The sequence below is a fragment of the Mesocricetus auratus genome, unplaced genomic scaffold (genome assembly GCF_017639785.1).
Source record: "Mesocricetus auratus isolate SY011 unplaced genomic scaffold, BCM_Maur_2.0 Super-Scaffold_100691, whole genome shotgun sequence".
NCBI lineage: Eukaryota > Metazoa > Chordata > Mammalia > Rodentia > Cricetidae > Mesocricetus > Mesocricetus auratus.
The window spans coordinates 54,733,619-54,758,338 of record NW_024429267.1 but is presented as its reverse complement, the minus strand read 5'-3'; the positions used below and the strand labels follow the sequence as shown (position 1 = coordinate 54,758,338).

General features: G+C 38.5%; 2 protein-coding genes across 5 annotated transcripts in view; both read left to right on the top strand.

Annotated features, from left to right (window-relative positions):
* Zcwpw2 (zinc finger CW-type and PWWP domain containing 2) overlaps window positions 1–24,720 on the top strand; it is a 129,825-nt gene that overhangs the window by 88,708 nt on the left and 16,397 nt on the right. The window lies entirely within an intron of this gene.
* LOC101831429 (ATP synthase F(0) complex subunit C1, mitochondrial-like) lies at window positions 2,000–2,439 on the top strand. Its single transcript, XM_040740348.1, has one exon. The coding sequence runs from the start codon at window positions 2,029–2,031 to the stop codon at window positions 2,437–2,439; it is 411 nt and encodes a 136-aa protein (XP_040596282.1). The 5' UTR covers window positions 2,000–2,028.

Here is a 24,720-nt window from a genome sequence, read left to right as displayed (position 1 = left end):
GTTCTTTCCTGGGGGAGACAGGCTGGAGGAATGGATCTGGAGGAAAGGGGAGTTGGCGGCACTGGGAACTAGGAGGGAAAGCTGTGGTCAGGACATATTACATAAGAATAAAGAAATGTAGTTGTTTTCTTTTTAATAAGCTATTGTACTTCTATATGAGTAAAAGGTTAATAGGTCATTTGGATGTCAAATGGGTGCTTTTCAATTTTCTTCAAGTGTCTTTTTCCTTAATTAAAATTTCTCTGAAATTGCCATATATTTAATTTTTAAAATAATGTACTGACAGCTGTAAAAGAAAATGCTAGTAACCCAGAACTCTCCATCCCAAACCCACTGGAATCCAAAGAAAGGGGTGGGGGAATGGCCCTAGTAACATCCTGGGCTCTAGGCTGAATTAATTTCCTTAGTTACTTTTGTATTGCTATGTTAAAACACTATGGCCAAGGCAAAGTATTTAATTTCACTTATGTGAAATGTTAATCTAATCAATAAAAATTGGGAGTCAGGTATCAAGGTAAAAACCTGAAAGACAGAGAAGCAGGGGAGCAGCCATAGTCACTTCCTTCCTCTTCTGTTCCTCTGACCATAAAGGAACTGGGTGAGATCTTTTCCCCGCCCCTCCTTACTACTTCCTGTCTCCTCTCCGTCTGCAGTCCTCCAAACCTCTACAGTTAGTTTTGGTCAGCTAGTGGTTCTGACTCCAAGCAAGCTTTATTTGTCAGAACAGAATCAAAATATCACACAGCATTTCCCCCTTTTTGTCTTAAACATAGTAAAAGTATATACAATAAGTACAGTAAGTGTATAAAATATATATGGGCAATAATTGCAATACCAATGTCTAGTCTATTTTAATTTGACAAATTTAAGAGAAAATACTCCATTATCTGTTCTGTCTTGGTGAATCTGAAGTGTTGTATCTAATTCTATTTCTACCCTAACTTTATTTACCAACCTAAAACTATCTTTTTATGTCTCTCAATGTTATATACTTTACACCACTTTTGTGAGTTTCTTTTCTGAATTTTATAACAAGGAAAACTATAACTATCCAGTCTTCAACTCTCTGAGAGACCCAAGAAGGAAATAATATTGCTTAAGTAAACAGGAAGTACAGAGCAAACAACTTTTAAAACGATAGAAATGACAGAAACAGCTGGCTACCTGGACAGTCACCTCAGGTTCCTCTGTAATGTTGGGCATCTATATTCTACTTACAGGCCTGGAATATCTGTCAGATCTTTCTGTGAAGCAGGATTTTGAAGGGCTGTTCTGCCTTGTCTCGGCAAAATTCAGCAGTCACTTTCTTTTGGGTCCTGCTTATTCAAATTAGACAGCAACTGTCAGCAGTCAAGGCAAGAGCAGTTTTTTGCCAAATGACTAATTTTTGCCACAAAAAGTAAGGTTCATATGGAGTTTCTTCAGTGCCCATAATCTTGTTTGAAGTAGATTGGTGCTGCCAAGAGCATACATATGTGATTGTCATAAGGAAAAGAATCTTACTTATTAAAACATCTTTTACTAGCTACTTTGAAATTGTCCTGAGCAGTTTGTAGTCAAAAACTGATCTTTGGGTGATGTTTGTCAGCTTAGTGGCATTACTGCAATCCAAGTGGAATCATCATTGTGGGGCCCCATCCTCCTTTTGAAAACTTCAAAGGTCAATGTTAGGCATGGTCATGGTTCACTGCAGAAAACTTAATCACTTGAAATGTCATGTGCAGCTGATCTTGAAGAGGTTAAAGGACTATAATTTGTTATGTGCATCCAGGGTACAAAAACTTAATTCCAAGCTACATGACAGAGACTCAAACCTGAAATCATATACAAGAAGCTAGATGAAGCCTTTTTCTAGAATTAACTAATAATTTATATTACCATTAATACCATGACAAAAAGTTTAAAACACACACACACACACACACACACACACATACACACACACACACATATATATATATGAGATAATATTTATACCTTAAGAAAAGATTTAGCTGAGACCAAGGGCTGAAGCTGGGAGATTGAAAAATGCAGACCACCAAGGCACTGCTCGTTACTCCAGTTCTGATCTGCTCGTGTACCAGGGGTCTAATCAGTTCTGTGTCTGCCTCCCTCTTGAGTAGACCAGAGGCCACATCTAAACAGCCTTCCCCCAGCAGTTCCTCTCTCCAGGTGGCCAGATGGGAATTCCAGACCAGTGTTGTCTCCCAGGACATTGACACAGCTGCCAAGTTTTTTGGTGCTGGGGCTGCCATAGTTGGTGTGACTGAATCAGGGGCTGTCATTGGAACAGTGTTTGGTAGCTTGATTTTTGACTATGCCAGGAACCCGTCTCTCAAGCAACAGCTCTTCTCCTATGTGATTCTGGGATTTGTCCTGTCTGAGGCCATGGGCCTCTTCTGTTTGATGGTTGCCTTCCTTATCCTCTTCGCTATGTGAGACTCCATGGTGTCAGACAGCCATCCCTGCTGCTTCAACTTCATGCCAGTCCTGGCGCTGGAGTGTGCTAAGCTTTACCATTAAACAACATTTCTCTAAAAAAAAAAAGAAAAGAAAGATTTAAAGAGTCAAAATAAAACCAAAGAATTTTGAGATTATTGTCAATAGAAGAGTCCCTTAATTTTGGATTTTTTCCTGTCCCATATCACATAGCTCTTCTGATATGAGACAGATTTTGGATTTTCCTTTTAACAAGTATCCTTTGGTTAAGAGAAAGAGAGAGTCACACTCCAACTCCAAAGCCAGCTTTAATTTTTAATTGAACTGTGACTATAAAAAGATCATCTGTATTATGTGTTTGTAGAGAACAGCAAAAACAAGCATTTGGGAAAATTTATGAAATCTTATCCTGTTGGACGTATGATATACCATTAAGCCAATTTATTCTTTTTCTTGGGACATTTTCTGTCGATGATTCATCCTTTTCTTCAGATGTCTCATTTGACCAGTTGTCTTCAGATTCCTTAGCAGGATGTCTTACTTCCCCTGGAAAGACAAGACAAAACCCTGCCCCAGTCCTAACTTTGGGCAGTTTCTCTTTTGGCAAATTATATCTGATCAAATGAAAAGCATTTATTAATCTTATAAGTTAGTTTAGATAGAATGGTTTGATGAACTATCACCTCAACTAATCAAGAGGGCTCTCTTGTTCTAAATCCAATCTTTGTCAATTTCTTCTTCTGTGGAAACAAAAGCAAAACCCCTTCCCCAATGTAACACAAATCCTGGTTTCCATTCTGAGGTCAACACATCTTTAAAGTATACAGGCTGATTTAGCTCAGCAGTTATTTTCTACTATCCAATGTTTCTCCACAGCAATCAATCATTTCTCATTAGCATTCAGAAAATTTAAACTTAATAAAGTATTGTGCAATTTGTCTCTGGGGGTTTTTATTACCCCTTTCTGTTTATAAGCATGCCTTTTAGGGTTAGGTTACATCTTTCTATAACTGCTCGCCCTGTAGGATTGTATGGTATGCTTTATGTTGTAATATGCAAAAACATTTACTAAATATGTCCTTACAGAATCAGCCTTTTCAGAACTCAAATTAGTTACCCATTAAAATCCTGAATATGCATCTATTGTATGGTGTACATATTCGAATTTTCCAAATTTTGCAAAGTGAAGCACATCCATCTGCCACATTTCATTCCTTTGAGTACTCTTTGGATTACTTCCCACAGGTAGTGGAATTTGGTTATACAAAGAACTAGTAGGATAATTCCTTATAATTTTCTTGGCTTGTTGCCAAGTGATAGGAAAATCCTTTTGCAAACCCTGACATTAACATGTTGTTTCATATGAAATTCTGAGGCGTCTAGGATACTTCCTACCAATAGTTGATAAATTTAATTATTACCTTTTTCTAGAGTGCCTGGTAGACCTGTATGGGATCTGATAGGTGTTAAATATAAGGGATGGTTTATATTTTTTATTATTTCTTGTGATTCACCAAATGAAAAAGTCAATTCTGATTCATCTGGAATAAATTCAGCAATTTAAATAAATAAAATGATTCAGCATACTGAGAGTCAGTAAATATACTATGAGTTTCTAGAAAATCTAATGACACCATGAGAATAGCATATAATTCTGACTTTTGAAAAGAATCATAAGGGGTTTGAGCAACTTTACTTAAATTACCTGATTTATAATGTGCTTTTCCTGATTTTTTTCATCAGTATAGAATGTAGGGGCTCCGGGAATTGTTGTTCCCTCAACAATGTGATTAAAGTTCTAGATAGTTTTCTTTGTTAATTGAATTCTCTTGTTTTTGGGGTATTTGTTGTTAATATCTCCCAAAAAATTACTGCAAGCTTTTTGCCAATATTAATTTTCTGCCCATAGTGAGGAAATTTCAGCATTAGTAAAAGGTACTAGAATTTCTCCTGGGTCTATTCCTGCTAATTTGACAAAGTATCAATTTTTCTTTTAGAATAAATTCAGAAATCTTTTATACATAGATCTTTAATTGTTTACTCTGTTCGTGTGCTAAAAATATCCATTCTAAGATATTATCTTCTCTCTGCATTAAAATGCCTGTGTGGGAATGCAGAAGGTGAAGTAACCAGGACACAATCAGTCTCTGGATCCAGACCATCCACATGTGCATCTTGCAATTTCTCTTCTACCAAAGTCACTTCTCTCAGACTCAGCTGATACTTTTCCTGGACCAATTAATTCCTTATCACCTGTAACATTTGGAATAAATTACTTAATTATTGAGTTCTGGATTAAATTGTGAACTGTAGTCAGTTAATATCTCCTGGGATTTTTTTGAAAATCTTTAAGAGTCCACAATTGTTATCTCCTGATTTGTACCTATTGGTATTGAATTTTTTTGTAAACCTACTTTATAGCCTAAATAGTTAATAGAATCTCCAATTTGTATTTTTTCAGGAGCAATTTGTAATCTCCAACAAGGCAAAGTTTTGTTTACTTCTTCAAACATTTTCTTAAAGGTACCTACATTTGAATCAGCTAGTAAGATACATTCCATGTAATGGTAAATTACAGATTGAGGAAACTGTTTATGAATCATTTCCAAAGATTGTTATACAAAATGCTGTCACAGGATGGGGCTGTTGAACATTCTTTGTGCGATAATTTTCCACTGATGTCTTTTAACAGGCTGAAAATTATTATAGGTAGGCACTGTGAAGAAAAACTTTTCCCTATTCTGTTCCTATAAAGATATAGTGAAGAAATAGTCTTTTAAATCAATAACTATAATAGACCATCCTTTGACTAATAGAGAAGGAAGAGGAATTCTACATTGTAGAGAGCCCATTGGATGATTTTTTTATTTATGGCTCTCAAGTCTGTTAGCATTCTCCATTTTCCAGATTTCTTTTTAATGACAAATATAGGAGAATTCCAAGGACTGGTCAATTCTCCAATATGTTGAGCATTTAGCTGCTTCTGTACCAGATGTTCTAAGGCCTGTAATTTTTTTCATTGTTCCACCTATACAGGTTTGCCTTTAATCATTTTAAAGGTAGGGCTGTTGGTACATAGAAAAGATCAGCAGCTGTTGTACCCTGTTCTTATACAAACTGATTGGTCAGTGACTACTCTTGATAATACCGTTTAATATTTTTCTCAGAAACATGCATTAATTATTGTTTGTTTCTGAGATTGGGGTAATATTAATCTTGGTATTCCTTTGCTGCAACAAATCACATCCCCATGAATTCATTGCTATGCTAACAACATATGGCTTTCATTTTCTTCTCTGATCTCCTGGATGTATACATTTGACACATCTCATGCATTATTTTTACTTGATTCAGTTCCAATCATTAAAGCTGAACATTTATCTCCTGAAGAGGTCAATTTGGATGCCAAGATTCTAGTACAATTATTGTTACATCTGTTCCTGTGTCCAGAAAAACCCTCAATTACAGTGTCATTTATTCATATTATTTTAGCTTTGATCATTTATAGAAGTTTGCCAAAATATTTGCTTTATGTCTTCTCTTGAAATTTTGTTCCATCGTCTAAAGCTGTTCTATCATTCAGAGAAGTATGTTTTTTTTTAAATAATAGGCATTAGGTCCATTAATTGTCTAGAGAAGAGTTTCCCCCATGGTTACAGGGAACAATTGAATCAAATTTGACATGGTGGCCTGAAAGAGTCCCCCCAAGGCATTTATGAATGGCATAGGGTTACCTTGTCTGCTCTTGTTGATTTGAATTAATTGTTCCATTGTCAGCATTTTTCATAACTTCTGCATACTCTAGAATGCTAGGACCTTCTGTTTGGGTTATGGCTAGATAAAACATTGTTTCTAGGAATGCTTTACCTGCAATTCCTTTTTAGATGATCTTGTTTACCACAATTAAAGCATCTAACATTTTTTTTATTTTTAAATTTAAATTAGAAACTGGGTTGCTTCACATATCAATCCCAGGTCCCTCTCCCTCTCCCTCCCCTCCTCCCACACCCTCCCATCAACCCTCCTCCACCCCTCCTCCCCCAATCCCCACTTCTTTCCCCAGGGAGGGTGAGGCCTTCCATGGGAGTGTCCATAGTTTTTCTCTCAGCCAAGAATCCAGGCTGAGAGAGCATCTCTCATTATGGGATGGGCACCTAAAGTCCATTTGTATGCTGGGGATAAATACTAAGCTACTACCCAAGGCCCCATAGATTGCCTAGGCCTCTTCACTGATACCCACATTCAGGGGGTCTTGTTCAGTCCCATGCTGGATTCCCAGCCATTAGTCTGGGCTTCAAGAGCTCCCCGGTGTTCAGATCAGCTGTTTCTGTGGGTTAAACAAGCCCAGTCTTGACCCCTATGCTCATCAATCCTCCCTCTCTGTCTCTGGGTTCCTTGAGTTCAGCTCAGTGTTTAGGTGTGGGTGTCTGCCTCTGCTTCCATCAGTCATTGGTTGAAGGTTCTGTTTCACTGGCAGTAGGATTGTAGGCTGGCGCTCCCCTGATCCATGTCTAAAATCCATATATGAGTGAGTACATACCATGTTTGTGTTTTTGTGACTGGGTTACCTCACTCAGGATGGTTTCTTCTAATGCCATCCATTTGCCTGCAAATTTCAAGATTCCATTGGTTTTTTTCTGCTGAATAGTACTCCATTGTGTAAATGTACCACATTTTCTCTATCCACTCTTCAGGTGAGGGGCATCTAGGTTGCTTCCAGGTTCTATTACAAATAATGCTGCTATGAACATAGTGGAACAGATGTCTTTGTTGTATGAATGTGCATCTTTTGGATATATTCCTAAGAGTGGAATTGCTGGATCTTGTGGTAGGTTGATTCCCATTTTCCTGAGAAATCTCCATACTGATTTCCAAAGTGGCTGTACGAGTTGGCACTCCCACCAGCAGTAGAAGAATGTTCCCCTTTTTCCACATCCTCTCCAGCATAAACCGTTATTGGCGTTTTTATTTTAGCCATTCTGACAGTAGTAAGATGGTATCTCAGAGTTGTTTTGATTTGCATTTCTCTGATGGCTAGGGATATTGAGCACTTACTCAAGTGCCTCTCAGCCATTTTAGACTCCTCTATTGAGAATTCCCTATTTAGCTCTGTAGCCCACTTTTTTCTTTTCTTTTTCTTTCTTTCTTTTTTTTTTTTTTGGTTTTATGAGACAGGATTTCTCTTCTCTGTATTGTTTTGGAGGCTGTCGGTCCACCGTGGCCTCGAACTCACAGAGTTCCACCTGCCTCTGCCTCCCAAGTGCTGGGATTAAAGGTGTGTGCCACCACCTCCTGGCCTGTAGCCCACTTTTTAATTGAAGCCTTTCATGTTTTGGAGACTTGCTTCTTGAGTTCTTTGTAAATTTCAAAGAACAGCCCTCTGTCAGATGTGGGGTTAGTGAATATCGTTTCCATTCTATGTGCTGACATTTTGTCTTGTTGACTGTGTCCTTTGCCTTACAGGAGCTTCTCAGTTTCAGGAGGTCCCATTTATTAATTGTCGATCTCAGTGTCTGTGCTACTGGTGATAAGTTCAGGAAGCAGTTTCCTGTACCAATTCGTTCAAGGGTACCTCCCACTTTCTCTTCTAAGAGGTTCAGTGTGGCTGGATTTATGTTGAAGTTTTTGATCCATTTGGACTTAAGTTTTGTGCATGGCAATAGACACGGATCTATCTGCATTCTTCTACATGCCAGCAACCAGTTATGTCAGCACCATTTTTGAAGATGCTATCTCTTTGCCTTTGCCATTGTATATTTTTAGCTTCTTTGTTGAAAATCAGATGTTCATACATGTATGGGTTAGTATCGGGGTGTTCGATTCTATTCCATTGGTTCACCTGTCTATTATTGTACCAATACCAAGCTGTTTTCAGGACTATAGCTCTATAATAGAGCTTGAAATCAGGGATCGTGATACCTCCAGATGTTGCTTTGTTAAATAGGGTTGCTTTGGCTATCCTGGGTCTTTTGTTTTTCCATATGAAGTTGTTCTTTCAGGGTCTGTGAAGAATTGTGCTGGGATTTCAATGGGGATTGCATTGAATTTGTAGATTTTTTTGGCAAGAGTACCATTTTTACCACATTGAGCCTACCTATCAAAGAACATGGGAGATATTTCCATTTTCTGGTGTCTTCTTTAATTTCTTTCTTTAAAAACTCAAATTTCTTGCTATACAGGTCTTTCACTTGTTTGGTTAGCATTACCCCAAGATATTTTATGTTGTTTGTGGCAATTGAAAAGAGGGATGTTTTCCTGATTTCCTTCTCAGCCCTTTTATCGTCTGTATATTGTAGGGCTACTGATTTTCTTGAGTTGATCTTGTATCCTGCCACTTTGTTGAAAATATTTATCACTTGTAAGAGTTCCCTGGTAGAGTTTTTTGGGTCGCTTATATAAACTATCATATCATCTGTAAATAGTAAAAGTTTGACCTCTTCCTTTCCAATTTTTATCCTCTTGTTGTCTTATTTCTCTAGCTAGAACTTCAAGTACAATATTTAAGAGGTATGGAGAGAGTTGACACCTCATCTTGTTCCTGATTTTAGAGGAATCACATTGAGATTCTGTCCATTTAGTTTGATGTTGGCTGTTGTTTTGCTGTATATATCTTTTATTATGTTTAAGTATGTTCCTGTTATCTGGGATCTCTCCAAGTCCTTTATCATGAAGGGTGTTGGATTTTGTCAAAGGCCTTTTCAGCATCTAGTGAGATGATCATGTGATTTTTGTTCCTCAGCTTGTTTATATGGTGGATTACGTTGATGGATTTTCGTATGTTGAACCATCCCTGCATCCCTGGGATGAAACCTACTTGACCATGGTGAATGATCGTTTTGATGTGTCCTTGGATCCAATTTCCCAGTATTTTATTGAGTATTTTTGCATCAATGTTCATGAGGGATATTGGTCTGAAGTTCTCTTTCTTAGTTGTGTCTTTGTGTGGCTTGGAGATCAAGGTTATTGAAGCCTCCTAAACAGAGTTTGGCAAAGATAAACTTCTGCTTCTATTGTGTGGAATGCTTTGAGAAGAATTGCTATAAGCTGTTCATTGAGTTTCTGGTACAATTCTGCACTGAAGCCATCTGGATCTGGGCTTATTTTGGTTGGGAGAATTTGATGACTGCTTCTATTTCCATAGGGGTTATAGGTCTATTTTAAATTGCTTATCTGTTCTTGATTTAATTTTGGCAAGTGATAGCTATCCAGGAAGTTGTCCATTTCCTTTAAATTTTCGAATTTTGTGGAGTACAGGTTTCAAAGTATGACCTGATGATTCTCTGAATTTCCTCAGAACCCGTTGTTATGTCCCCCTTTTCATTTCTGATTTTGTTAATTTTCATGTTCACACTCTGCTGTTTGGTAAGTCTGGACAAAGGTTTGTCTATCTTATTGATTTTCTCAAAGAACCAACTCTTCGTTGCACTGATTCTTTGTATTGTTTTCCTAGTTTCTACTTTATCGATTTCAGCCCTCAGTTCGATTATTTCCTGGCATCTACTCCTCCTGGGTAAGTTTGCTTCTTTGTGTTCTAGAGCTTTCAGATGTGCTGTTAATTCTCTAGTGTAACTATTCTCCAGTTTCTTTATATGGGCATTTAGTGCTATGAAGTTTCTTCTTAGCACTGCTTTCAAAGTGTCCCATAAGTTTGGATATGTTGTTTCTTCATTTTCATTGAATTCTAGGAAGTCTTTAATTTCTTTTTTTATTTCTTGGTGGATTTTTCCTGTGATGAGTATGAAATGACATCCTTAATCTCTTTTGATTAATTTTATTTTACAATCTAATTTGTTAGATATTAGGATTGCTACCCCTGCTTGTTTCTTGGGTCCATTTGATTGGAAAATCTTTTCCCAACCTTTAACTCTCAGGTAATGTATGTCTTTGAGGGTGAGGCATGTTTCTTGTATGCAGCAGAAGGATGGGTTCTGTCTTTGAATCCATTCTGTTAGTCTGTGTCTTTTTATGGGCTAGTTAGACCATTAATATTGAGGGATCTCAATGACCTTTTATAGCTCATTCTCATTTGTTTTCGCATGGTTGTTGTTGGAATTGTATGTGGATTTCCACCACTTTTCCTTTTGCCTGTTGGTAATGTGGGATTATCTATTGCCTATGTTTTTCTGGCTGTAGTTAACTTCCTTGGGTTGGAGTTTTTCTTCCAGAATTTTGTGTAGGGCTGGGTTAGTGGGTACGTATTGTTTGGATCTAGTTTTGTCATGGAATATCTTGTCTCTGCCATCTATAGTGATTGAAAGCTTTCCTGGATATAGTAGTCTGGGCTGGCATCTATGGTCTCTTAGTAGAATATACTATCCAGGGCCTTCTGACTTTCAGAGTTTCCATGGAGAAGTCAGATGTAATTCTGATAGGTTTGCCTTTATATGTTACTTGACCTTTTTCCTTGGCTGCTCTTAATATTCTTTCTTTATTCTGTATGTTTAGGGTCTTGATTATTATGTTGCTAGGGGAATTTTTTGTGATCTATTCTATTTGGTGTTCTATAAGCTTCTTGTATCTTCATTGGCATGTCTTTCTTTAGGTTGTGGAAGTTTTCTTCTATGATTTTATTGAATGTATTTTTTGTCCCTTTGAGGTGGTTGGTTTTCTTTATCGTCAATACCTATTATTCTTAGGTTTCATCTTTTCATGGTGTCCCATATTTCCTGGATATTTTGTGTTATGTATTTGTTGGACTTAAGATTTTCTTTGTTCGATGAATCTATTTCTCCTAGTGTATCTTCAATACCTGAGATTCTCTCTTCCATCTCTTGTATTCTTCTAGTTATGCTTGCATCTGTAGTACCTGGCCTTTTGCCCAGCTTTTCTATTTCCAGCCTTCCTTCAGACTGTGTTTTTTAAAAATTGTCTCTATTTCAGTTTTCAACCCTTGCACTGTTTGAATTATTTCTTGAAAATTTTGCTTTGTCTTTTCCTCCATTTGTTGCATTTTTTTGGATTTTTTGGTTTGGTTTTTCTTCTGTTTCTTTAAGGAATTTTCCCATATCATCATTGAGGGCCTCTATCATTTTCATGAAGTTGATTTTAAGGTCATTCTCTTCTGCGTAATTTGCATTGGAATGTTGGAGTCTTGCTGTTGTGGAGTCTCTAGAATCTGGTGGTGTCATATTTGGCTTTCTGTTGCTGAGTTTTTTTTGTATTGTCTTCTTCCCATCCCTTCTTCTAATGGGTGCAGAAAAAGCCTCTTCCTGGCCTGGTGGTTAGGGGACCAGGGTTCCCTTTTGGTGGGCGCAAGCAAGTCCAATACTCTGGTCTTAGTCTGGGTCCTGTGAGTGGACCAGAATCTGAGGTGTGTAGGCTCCCACCAGGAGGGGAAACTCAATGGTTGTTTCTAGGCACTGGAACATGGCCCAGAAACAAGCCCCGAATTGCCTAGTCCCATTGGTGGAGAAGAAGACCAGGAAACTGGGATGTGTAGGCTCCTGCCAGGAGGGGAGGCTCAATGGCGTTCCCCAGGCACTGGTCCCATTGATGAAGCAACATTTGACATTTTTATTTTTCTTCAAGTCTTTTGAAATCATCTCTCCTTTCCAAGTATTACCATGGTTATAAGATTCATTATTGACTGTATCTCAGATCTATTCACCTGTGGTGCTGACCTTATCTTTAAAAGCCCAATTATCCTTTTGCATTGTGAATTAGGATTTTCAAAAGCCAAAGATTCTATTAATATTTGTCTAACTTCTGGTTTTGATTTCATTCTGTTTACTACTAAAGTTAATTCTTGTAAAAATTCAGTGTAGACTTCTTTTGAGACTTGTATAACTTTAGTAGATGGTTCAGTCCTTTTTCCTGGTTCTTGAATCTTGCCCCAAGAATTCAAAGCTGCTTTATGGCATAGGGACAAGCTGTGATCATCAAATGTAACCTGTCTTTGTACATCAGCCTAATGGCCCTCTCTGAGGATTTGACCTTGGGAAATCTCATGACCTCTAACCCATCTTACTGTTCAATGGCCCTAGCTTCATCTTCTCACCAGGTTCTTTTTTTTTAAAAAAAGGTAAGAAAGATATCACCACAGGTTTTCCTACTATATCTGAAGACCAGCTTCCAATACTGCTATAACTAAGTCTTTACAGTCTTGTGGAATAATTTTTTTTCTCAGTGGCCCATGAATTTAAAATCTGCTTCACAGAAGGTGAATATTTATAATATGAAACTATTGCTTCCTTAAATCTCTTCAAATCTAGCATTTCTATTGGATCCCAGTTAGCTTTTGAATAGCCTTGGGGATGCCTATCATCTTGTGGTCATTCTTGAATGGTAATTGGATAAATTAAGGTTGATTTTTTAAATAACCTTGAGATGTTTCTCTTCTGTTTCATAATGCTATTTGCTGAATTCCTTCTCCAAGTTGGATGCTAGGTAAAGTGTTAACCTAATTAATCTTATCAATAAAAAATTGGGAGTCAGGTATAGGTAAAAATCTGAAAGACCAGAGAAGCAGGGAACAGTCATAGTCACTTCCTTCCTCTTCTGTTCCTCCAACCAAAAGGGGACGGAGATCCTATCCCTGCACCTCCTTACTACTTGCTGTCTCCTCTCTGCAATCCTCCAAACCTCTGTGGTTAATTTTGGTCAGCTAGTGGCTGGCATTGCCCCCTGATTCCAAGCAAGCTTTATTTGTCAGAACACAGTTGAAATATCACACAACACTTACAGTTTGAGAGTTAGAGTCCATGGTAGTGGAGCAAAGGAACAGTTAAGAGCTCATAACCAGGAGGCAGAGAGAATATTGAGAATCACAGAGTCTTTTGAAACCTCAAATCCTACCTTCAGGGACACACCTCCTCCAACAAGGTTACACCTAATTCTTCCCCCAAAGTTCCATCAACCGGAGATGATGTACTGAAATACTTGAGCCTGTGGTGTCATCTCCTTCAAACCACCACAATATTAGATACATTAGAGTGGATGTGGAATGCAAGCAGGTTTGGCCTTCATGCTGTTGATTAATTCCTCCATCTTCTTGATTTTTGGAAATCAGCCAGATGCTTATTTGTAAGGTGTAGCTTTGACAGTACTGTTTAAAGCTCATCACATCAAGGCCTTCCATTCCCAAGTCCCAGGTTCACCTCCACCCAACATTGAGCAGCTTAGACAGAGACAGGGTGAAGGATTGATAGTGGGGATTATAATGGGACAAGTAAAAGCAATGTTTGTACTATAAATGTGCAAGTATAGAAAAATGTCTGTGTCAACCAACTTTATTTTGGAGGCAAATCAAGATATGAACTGAAGAAGGCCTAGAGAAACTGAGCTCTTCCTAGGGCCATTTGTCAGGGACATTAGAAAGGTTAAGCAGCATAAGAAGTAACTCCATTAAGCACTGTAAAGAATGTTAATTTTGTGGTAAGTCCTTTACATACATATATTTCTTCATCTGAATAGCTTAAATTTTTGAGAACAAATCATCAAGTCTGCTTCATACCTGAGAGGAGGAATGCGGATTGAGGAAAGAAACAGACAGGAGACCAGAGATAGAGTTGGGAGGGCATCCTGTGAATACTGGGATCTGTCCTAAGTTTATTGCTCAAAGTTCTTATATACCCCAACCAAAACAGGGAGGGGGAGGCAAAAGGACTCCTTACCAATGACACAAGGAACAAACACATGTAATTACTTCCTTAGTCCTCAAAGCATCTAGTAACCACACATTAGATCAAACCTCCTATTATCTGTCTGAGGATTAGGACATCTAGTAACCACACCTTAAATCAAGTATTCTGTTATCTAGGCAAGACATCCAGTGACCACATCTTAGGCTGAACATCCTTCAATAGTCACACCTGAGACCTTTAAACTAGACAGAGCAAGGATAGTTTGAACTCTCTGAACTTAAGTGAATATGGAACAGAGCCACTTCTATGGCCCTGACACATAAGTTGTTCTTGTCAGGTATTTTGTTACAACAATTAAGAAAGTTGATCCAAGTAACAGTTGTTAGAGCCCTTCTCAAGTGGAAACTGCCAGCCAGATATCCCCTTGGCAGTCAACCAGATGGCCTCCAGTTATTTCAGAATCCTCTACCAGCACTGAGAATAATATTTCACTCTGGCAGCAGGGAGCATGGCTGCCTATTCTGGGACTCCTCCAGAAGTCTTGGCTGTAGTCGTTACCATCTTAGACATTCTGTCTGTGTTTTGGAGACATCACTTTTAAGATAAGACAGTCTGCTGTAAAAAGAAGCTGTCCTGATGATGAGTGAGGTACCCTTATCTGTGGACATAGAGATATGTATTATAATGCAGTTAGGAATTATATTGTTTGAGGAAAATGGTAATAGTAATTTCTCCTCTAAGACCCATGACCTCACTAGCAATGGTAGTTGACTAGGTTAATACTATCAGACATGATTTACCTCTAAAGATGTGAAAACACACAACTAATCAATTTTAGTCCTTCACCTCATCATCAACATTTAAGAGCATTAGTTTCTAGACCAATCTGTTTATTCTTTCTCAGCAAACGGTGCTTCTTTCTCATTCTTAACACTCCTTGGGACTTGATTTGCTGAGTTTTCACCCAGCAACCATGAAGCCCAGGATTTCATGCCCAGCATAAGCTTGATTTGGTGGCACATGCCTCTAAGTTCATCCTCAGGTACATAGGGAGTTTGAGGCAAGTAAGGATACATGAGACCCTGTGTGAAAAACTAATCACCATCTATTGTAAAAATAACTTTAAGAGACTGTGGAATGCCCAACCCAAAATGGGGTTTCTATGCCACACCTGTGCAGGCAAGGCTTAGGGCTCATGGTGGAGGAGGGGACAGAAAAATTCCAAGAGCCAGATGTGCTAGATGGCTACAAGGAAACTGTTTTCCTGGAGGAAGCTGGGTGATTACATGTGAAACGACCCTTCTGTGCACTATGAATATGTATTACTCTCATTGGTTAGTAATCTTTCTTTACACTTGTGAATATATGTTGCTATGACTGGTTCAGTAAACATGCTGACTGACCAGTAACTGAACAGGATAAAGTTAAGTGGGAAAGCCAAACACAGAGTGATGGGAAGAAGAGGGGCGGAGTCAGTGGAGTCACCAGGAGAAATGGGGAACAAGACATGCTGGAGGACAGGTAAAGCCACGAGCCATGTGGCAATACATAGATTAATAGAAATGGATTAATTTAAGATGTAAAAGTTAGTTAGTAATAAGACTGAGCTACCAGCTAAGCATTTATAATTTATATTAATTATCTTGTGGCTAATTGGGAGTGACTCCAGGGACACAGAAAAACTCTACCTACAGTTACACTTAAAAATGTGCAGCAGTTTGAGGCATCGTGCACAAGGCAAGTGCAGGCTCATGACAGACAGAATTCCAGAACGTACAGGGAGGGGGGGCAGGAAGTCTCACTCCTAGGTAGGGAGCTCTGACAACTGACAGCTCTGGGAGGGAGTCAGTTTTCTTTAACAGTGTGGCCAGAATGGGTAGATCCCACCCTCCAGTAAAGGCTACACATACAAGAGCATATTGGCAGAAATGTCTTAAAAGCAGGGGGGGGAGTTAGGTGGGTAGAATGGTAAGATAGATTTGGAAGGAGTGGGGGAGGCAGTGGATTTTATCAAATGCATTGTACAAAATCCTCAAAGAACTGAGAAAAATAAACAAATAAATAAAAATAAACACCCAATAGCAAGTAAGGAACAACAAAAACAATGTCAAACTTTTTAATTTCTATCAATATTTCTGTGGATCCCTATTGCTAAAATGCTTTCCCTTAGGGCAGGGTGAGATGTTAACAATGCTACTACCTTAAAAAGAAAGCACGATTCACTCTGGGGAAACAAATGCATTTACTGAACTTACTTAAGGAGCATGGGGAAGGGGTCACTGACAGGAGCATGGTGACCACAAACCTGTCACACTGGACAGGTCACTGAGTATGGTTGATGGATTTTTCACAGAAGCAGAGATGGAGCTCAGATTCCTGCAGTTTTCCCCAGCCTATGTACTCCAGCCTGAGACTCCAAGGCTGGGTGCAGTTTTGGCAGCCTTATATAGAACGCCTGGGTGGAATGGCTGGGCACTCAAATTAAGGTCCAAAGACCCTTCCCACCCTCTCTTTCCAGAGGAACTGCCAACATCAACAGGCTTCATAGTGATAGACTCTTACAAGTAGGCCTGATGATCTCATGAAGATGGCAGCATTTGGTTCAGAGGATAGCACTTAGAGCAATTTCTTTTCTAACAACCATATTCCATTTCTTCATAATATCATGGGTCTTGGGTCTAGCGCTTGTTGCTCAAAAGCCAATTCTTTAGAAAGGAGACCTGGTGGGAAATAAATCGTGTTTATTCAAGGGCCAGTCCATGAAATTAAGGAGTATGCTAGCATCAAAGCACCCACTCAGAGAGCTCAGATATACACAGAGCTTTTATTGGAGAAGGAAAGGACAGTGTACTCTTGTGAGGGCTATCTTCTGATGCTGAGTGGCCTCTGTAGTTCAAGGGCACGGCTCCTTTTTTCATCTCCAGCTGACGCATCAGTGTTCCATGACCTTCTGTGGCTACTTCCTGTTGCTCTATAGACAGTCATTCTTTTCTGCAAATTATGTTTCATAACAGGTGACATGCTGTGTTTTATTTGATCCATAGAACTAAAGGAAAAGGAGAATCCTATCATAGTATGGTGTAATCTGAAGGAACCAGGTCGTCTAAGTTCCTTTTAGTAGAGAGATTATTTAGAGGCTAGCATCTTAATCGCGGACATGCAATCCTTATATTCCTTCCAGAGCCAGCAAGTCTTTGCCAATTTAGTTATTTTGGGATGGCTTCTTCTCTAGAAGATGCCAAGAAAAGGGAAGAGAATTAGCCTTGTGAAGGACAAAGTGCAGCGGAGCCTCTGTCGCAGTGGCTTCCAGTGAGGGTGGGGTCAGTCCTGACTCATGACTACAAGGTAACCTGTGCCCCTGCTCTTGGCCTTAATTGTCTTGCACACTCACATGATACAATTGCTTGTCTTCTCGTCTCAGATTGCTATTCCAGATGGGATCTCTCTGTCTGTCTGTTTGTCTGTCTGTCTTTCTCTCTGTGTTTCTCTCCTTCCCTATCCCCATCTCCCTCCTTCTCCCTTTCTACTCTCAACAGTGAATTGAAACAAGTCAGCAACTACAGGATAATCATCACAGATAGGAGATGATTGGTTGTACAGTCAGCAGAGGCACTTATTCTGTCTCCAACTTTGGAGGATATCATTGACCAATTCTGATAATTGAGTCTGTAGATTACAGGAACTGCCATTTCTTGAAATGATTTTTGAATTTCACCTGGGAATATAGGAATACTTATAGAGAAGCAAGCCTCCTGCTGCTCTGAATGCAGAAATCAGCATCCATCAGTCAAGCTGTCCAGCATCCTGGCCAGTTGATAAAGTCCTCCATTCCTCTGTCTACCCTTTGATCAGAAGGCGTGCAGACACTCTCCCAGATTGCTTGCAAATAGACATCACAGTGAACTTAGCAATGACACACCTCACCATAACCTGAGTGTGCTTTAGCCTGATGTTAGAAATATAAAGATGTTTGTCATTTTCCTTTATAGCATAGCTTAAAATCCACCTTTGCAACAGGACATCAAATTTCAATGTCAGTTTAGATTTGGAATTTAAAGTGGGAAGAAAGTGTGAGGAGAACTAGAGAGTCAGTCTGAGGATAACCACAAATAGTTACGGGTGAATTAATAGGTTACCAAGAAGAAAGCTGCCAGATCAGAGCTGGGGAGGCCGCTCCATGGGCCAAAGCACTTGTGGCTCAAGCCTGACAGCTTGAGGTGAGTTCCCAGAGCCCACCAAGAATCAAAGCATCTCACTGAGAGACGGGAGGTACAGACATGAGACTGAGTCTAGCCTAGAGTATGTGCATGCACAAACAGCAATGCAGACCCTGCTTCAACAGGCAGAAGGAGAGGAGCGCCTCCTGCAGGTTGCCCTCTGACATCTCCATCCGTGCCGGGGTACTCATGTACCCACACCTGTGAGCATACCTGTGAGCATACCTGTGAGTGCATGTGTGTGCACATATACATGTAAATATAAATAGAAAAAAAGAAAAAGTACATACTAAAATTGAATGGTAATGTCACTCAAAAAGCTTCAGTACAAGCATGCATTCCTGTAGAATGTTTGGGTTCAACAGACATGGTTTATCCATGTTTTAAAATCAACTACCCACATGATTGTTAGCCTACCAACTCTTGAGTACTCCTGATACAGAATGGAATATTATGTTGTCTTCAGTCATAACTAAAACAAAACAGGTGGTCTGGGGAGGTAAGCAGCATATCAGTCACAATTTTGTTTGTTTTGAGTGTGGGAGAAGCTTCTTTCAGGTTGTTTTAAGACTAGTTTTGTGACTAGTCAGCCCAAGGCTGGCTGAGCAGAGATCATGGTGAGGAGGCTCCTTGCTCTGAGCTCCTACTCGACAGTAGATACACTAGAGGTGTGTGTTGATTGGTACAAAGATGCTTACGCAAAGAGATGCTGGCCTACATATTCCTGCAGATTGTAATGTGGAAAATGTAAAAGGAAAACTAATTTTCCTGTGCTGTAGCAACAACAGGAAGATTTTGTTTCCTACTGCCATGATTTCATGCAATACTGTTATTAATAGTGATTTATCATGGAGCTCTGTGAGTTTGAGGCCAGCCTCAGCACAAAGAGATTTCCAGAACAGCAAGAGCGCTTACACAGAGAAACCCGGTATGGAAAACACAACAAAGCAAAATATTGCTTTATCAGGATTTGAAATTCCCTTTCTTATGTCCTGCCTGGGTACATTTAAATGTTCCTTGGACTTGTGGCTATGCTGGGTGGTGTGACTGTTGGTGACCTGTCATAATGGCAGAAAATAGAAGGTGGTGTGTCGGATGCTGAGATCAGAGTGGAAGGAGGGACATGGCATTCCCTGCCAAAGACAGTAACGCTGTCTTTGGACAAGCTTCTCAGATTTCTCATTTGTCTCTGGTGCCATGCAGCATCCTACTTGTGTAATGCTTTCATTACAAGTCATTTCGGCAAGACTCTGTGTAAAGTAAAACTGCTGTTTTATTTAGGTGGAGAATTCAAATGCACATTGTTCATCAGAATTCAATTCTAGCATTATTGTTGGGTCAGTATTTTATCTCAACATATTCAACAAAGTTGTAAACACCTTCCCTACTTATTTCATAGTAATGCAAAACAGACATTTATAAGCACAGTGTTTTGTTTCTAAAATCAGACTAGACAATTAATATATTTGTATTAGGAATGGACGAACTTGCCATATAAGTGTGAGGAGTAAAGGGATTTCCCAGAAACCATAAAAATGTCTCTGTGTGGTGATAATTTATTGATGATTTATTAAAGTTTGTCTGAGGGTACAGGAAGCAAAGTGAGCCATATTAGTTAGCTATAGAAACCAGGCAGTGGTAGTATTTATACACTTTTATCCCACCACTTGGGAGGCAGAGGTAGATGGATCTCTGTTAGTTCAAGGCCACACTGAGCTATATGAAAATTGATCCAGTCCTAAAGAGAGACAGCTCACACAAAGGTAATCTGAGTACTTGGGATCACACGCCTTTAATCCCAGCTCAAGGGAGGTATAAAAGGTAAAGGGTCTTGTGTGGAGATTGATTCTCCAGCCATGCTGAGGACATACAGCAGTCTGAGGCTTGGTGACAGCTCGTGGAGACAGGATCAGCCCTTTCAGCCTGAGATAGAGGTAAGAGCTAGTGGCTTGGCTGCTTTGCTTTTCTGATATTCATGTTACAATTGATGCACAATGTTAAAGTACAGATTCACAAAACAGCTGCTTTGAGGCCACTGGCTGCAGGCAGGACTCCTACCTGATCCTTCCCACCTGAGTCCCTGCACAACTGGGTAGGTTTTCTCAAATCTTTGAGCAAGTGTGGGATTTTTCAGTTGTAGCTTTTCTAAACAGTCTTTAGACTTAGAACTTGGGAGGCTTTCAGGCTTTTCCTAGAGCCTTTCTTTCCTTGGACTGACACTCTCAGGTCACAGCACAAGCTAGTCTCTATCCCTCACAGTTCACTGACATTGTCAGCAGACTTGGTAAGTCTATTGGGAATTCTTAAAGGAAGGAATTAGTTAAAAAAGAGTTTTTCCCCATACTAAAAATGGAAAACATAATTACATTGGAGAGAGTGAGGTCTCTGTATGATTATATAATGAACAATGTAATGAAGGAACATGTAAATGAAGGTATAATCAACTTAACAAGGATTGATATACTGTTAATAATCATTTTGATAATTTTGGTTGTACATTTGATTATTGGTTTACCTCTTTAAAATTGGTTGATGTGAGTACTAAGATTCAGGCCTTAGAAAAACTTATTAAAGCAGATTATAGAGATATTCAAACCAAGACTGAAGAATTGCATGGAGAAACAAGTTCAGCATTGCATTTTCAGGTTAAAAGGAACACTCTAAGATCTTAAAAGAACCAAATTTATTATATCCAATAACTATGCAGGTAGTGCCTAATGAAAGAAGTTCTAGAGCTACTTGGAAGCCTGTGACAATGTTAGATTTAGGGAAATTTAAGGAAGCTGTAGTCTCATATGGCCTATGGCATGCATTCACCATTTGCGAAGGAGATAATAAATATGTGTAATAGGGTTATCCCTATAGATTGGATAGACTTTGTTAAAGCTGTTCTAGAGCCTGTACCACAATTACAATGGGCTTCCTGGTTCAGAGAAGAGACTAAGAACAAACGGCTAAAGCAAGAGGTATGGATATCTCCCAAGATTTAATTTGTGGAGAAGGAGATTATGCTACTTTAGAAAGGCAATGTCTATATGATGATCACCTCTTGACTTTATGACATGCATCAGCTTTGAATGCTTGGGATAGAATTGGAGAATCAGGAAAGGACGTTGAATCACTTACAAAAGTTATCCAGGGCCCAAAGAAACATTCACAGACTTCTTACAAAGGCTGTCATCAGAAGTAAATAGAATGATATCAGACACAAAAGCTAGAAAAATAATAATTGAAACAATAGCTTTTGAAAATGCTAATGCCTAATGCAAAAGGATAATTAGCAAGGCCAGCACCTTTGGAGGATTGGATCTGAAATACAATTAATATTGAAGCTCATGACCATAATGATGATACATGGATATGAGAGGTTATTTCAAGAAAAATCAAACTACCAAATGTTTTAATTGTGGCAAACAAGGTCACTTTAAAAGGGATTACAAAGAGGGCACTTCTAGAAACAATGCTTTTTATAAATATAATCTAAACAGAATGCCCCTCCCTTCTGGATTATGCAAAAAATGTGGCAAATGTAGGCATTGGACTAAGGAATATAGGTCACCAAGAATTTATTAAGACAATACTTTGCCATTGGGAAATGCCTTGAGGGACCTCTCAGACCCCTATGCAAACCCCTATGCCAAATTCAGTTCAGTCCCTTCTTGTCACCATGGAAACCACTTCTCAGAAAAATTAAAAAGCCCAATACCTATTGTAAGAAATCATACTGCTCTGGATGATAGAATAGTTATAAAAGAGAGAACAAAAAAACTCCGGAAACATCACAAAGTGATTTTATTGGCAAACTTCTATCAATGAGCAGAGACCAAAATTAAAAGTACGAATAAATGATACTGTCACTGAAAATCTGATAGACATGGGTACAGACATAACAATTATACCACAAGAATCTCGGCATCCAAATTTCAGGAGGTAAATGTTCATCTTTTAGAGATTAGAGCTATACCTCAGGTAAAACAGAACTTGAGATGTATAGGACCAGAAGGACAGAGAGGAATATTAAAACTATATGTCACTAATCTTGCAATGAATTTGTGGGGACGTAATTTGTTTCAGAAATGAAATTCTCAGATAAATATTCCCCCAATTTTAGAAGCAAACCATAAATTAACATGGTTCTGGAAAACTTATAAGAAGGCATTATAAAGAACAATCACTGACCATTCAGGTTGTACAAGAACAGGACACAACAGCTGCTAATCTTCCAAAGGCACCAACAACCCTACATTTAAAATGGTTGACAGAGGAGCCTGTATGGGGTGTGCAATGGCCTTTAACAACAGAGAGACTGCAGACTTTAGAAGAGCTTGTACATGAGCAAATACATTCTCAGCATATAGAGGAATCAGCTAACCCGTGGAATTCTCCTGTGTTTGTTATTAAAGAAGACTCAGGAAAATGGAGAATGGTAACAGATTTAAGAGCTCTTAAGGTGATACAATCAATGGGTTCTTTATAGTCTGGAATCCTTTGCCTTCTCTATTGTCAAAAGGATGGGCTCTCATAGTTATTGATTCAAAAATTGTTTCTTTAGTATGCCATTACAAGAAAAAGACAGAAAAATTTGCATTCACAGTGCCCACTTATAATAACTTTCAACCTTACAAGAGATATAAATGGAAAGGTCTCCTAGAGGGAATGTTAAATAGCCCCACCCTGTGTCAATATTTTGCATAGCAGCTGTTGGAAATGTGTAAGCAATTTCCTCAATCTATAGTATATCATTAAAATGATGACATTTTATTATTTGATTCTAATGTAGATGATTTAGAAAGAATATTTGAAGAAGAAAATTTTGCCTTGTTAGGGATTACAAAATTGCTCTTAAAATGCAAAGAGGAGTTTCTATTAAGTATTTAGGGTATAAAATAGGCTTACAAAAAATCAGATCCCAAAAGGTGCAAGTTAAGAGAGATCGATTTCAGACTCTAAATGATTTTCAAAGATTGCTAGGAGGCATTTCCCATCTGTGGCATATTATTGGGATAAAATCTGATGAACTGACTAAACAAAAATTTAGAATGTGACAAGGTATTAAATAGTCACAGTGAATTAACAGCTGAAGCTGAGAGAGAACTGGCTTTGGTGGGAGAGAAATTACCGATTACACATGTGGATCGTGTAGACCTGAAGCTTACCTGCATTCTGGTCATATTACCCTCTAAGCATTCCCCTAGAGAAGTTTTAATGCAGAGGAAAGATATTATCATAGAATGGATCTTATTACCACATAAACTGAGTAAAAACATTAAAAAAACATGTGGAAAAGATCTCTGAGTTGATTCTAAAAGGACAATTGAGACTTTGTCAATTAGCAGGAATAGACCCAGCAGAAAATTTTAGTACTTTTACTAATGATGAAATTGACAAATTATGGCTAGACGGTGAACCATGACAAAGAACTTGTAGTAATTTTGGCGTGGGAGAGAGATTAACAATAAATATCCCAAAAGCAAGAGAATTTAATTTATAAAGAGAACTGTCTAGATCCTTCCTCACATTGTATGGGAAGCACCAATAACTGAAGCCCCTACATTCTGTGCTGATGAAAATACATCAGGAAAGGCAGGTTACAAATTTCACAATTCAAGTAAAGTGGATCTAAAAGTCAGAATTATATGCTATTCTCACGATGTTAATGGATCATAAAAAACCTCTCAACATAATTACTGATTCACAATATGTAGAAAGAGTTGTTTTGCATATTGAAACCACTGAATTTATACCAGATGATACAGATTGACTTTATTATTCATCCAGTTACAAGACATAATCAGGAACAGGAATCTTTCCATATATGTAATACACATCGTATCTCATATGTGTCTGCCAGACCCTCTAGCACAAGGTAATGATACAATTGATCAATTATTAATAGGAAATTTACTAAAGGCCTCAGGATTTCATTTTAAAAACCCATGTCAATAGCAAAGTTTGAAAATGACTTTTCCATCACATGGCAACAAGTCAAGGAAATTATAAGGAAATGTCCTACTTGTTCTTTATACAACCAAACTCCACTGCTTGCAGGAAGTAACTCAAAGGGTACTCAAAGGAATGAAATCTGGCCATAGATTGTGTTCCATTTTGTAGAATTTGGAAAATTAAAATATGTACATCACACCATTGATACCTTTTCAGGTTTTCAATTGGCAACTGATTTCAGTTCGGAAAAGGCTGATTCAGTTGTTACCCATTTGATAGAAGTTATGACTATCATGGGTATACCTGTACAAATAAAAACAGGCAATGCTCTAGCATATGTCTTTAAGAAAATGAAACAGTTGTTTTGCTTATTATAATATAAAGCATATTACAGGTATATCACACAATCCTACAGGGCAGTCATATATAGAAAGATCAAATCAAACTCTGAAGGAAATGCCAAATAAACAGAAAGGGATGATAAAGAACCCCAGAAATAGATTGTATAGTGTTTTGTTAACTTTGAATTCTCTGAATGC

Coding starts and splice junctions, on each gene's coding strand:
- LOC101831429 (XM_040740348.1), top strand. CDS start 2,029: ATGCAGACCACCAAGGCACTGCTCGTTACTCCAGTTCTGATCTGCTCG.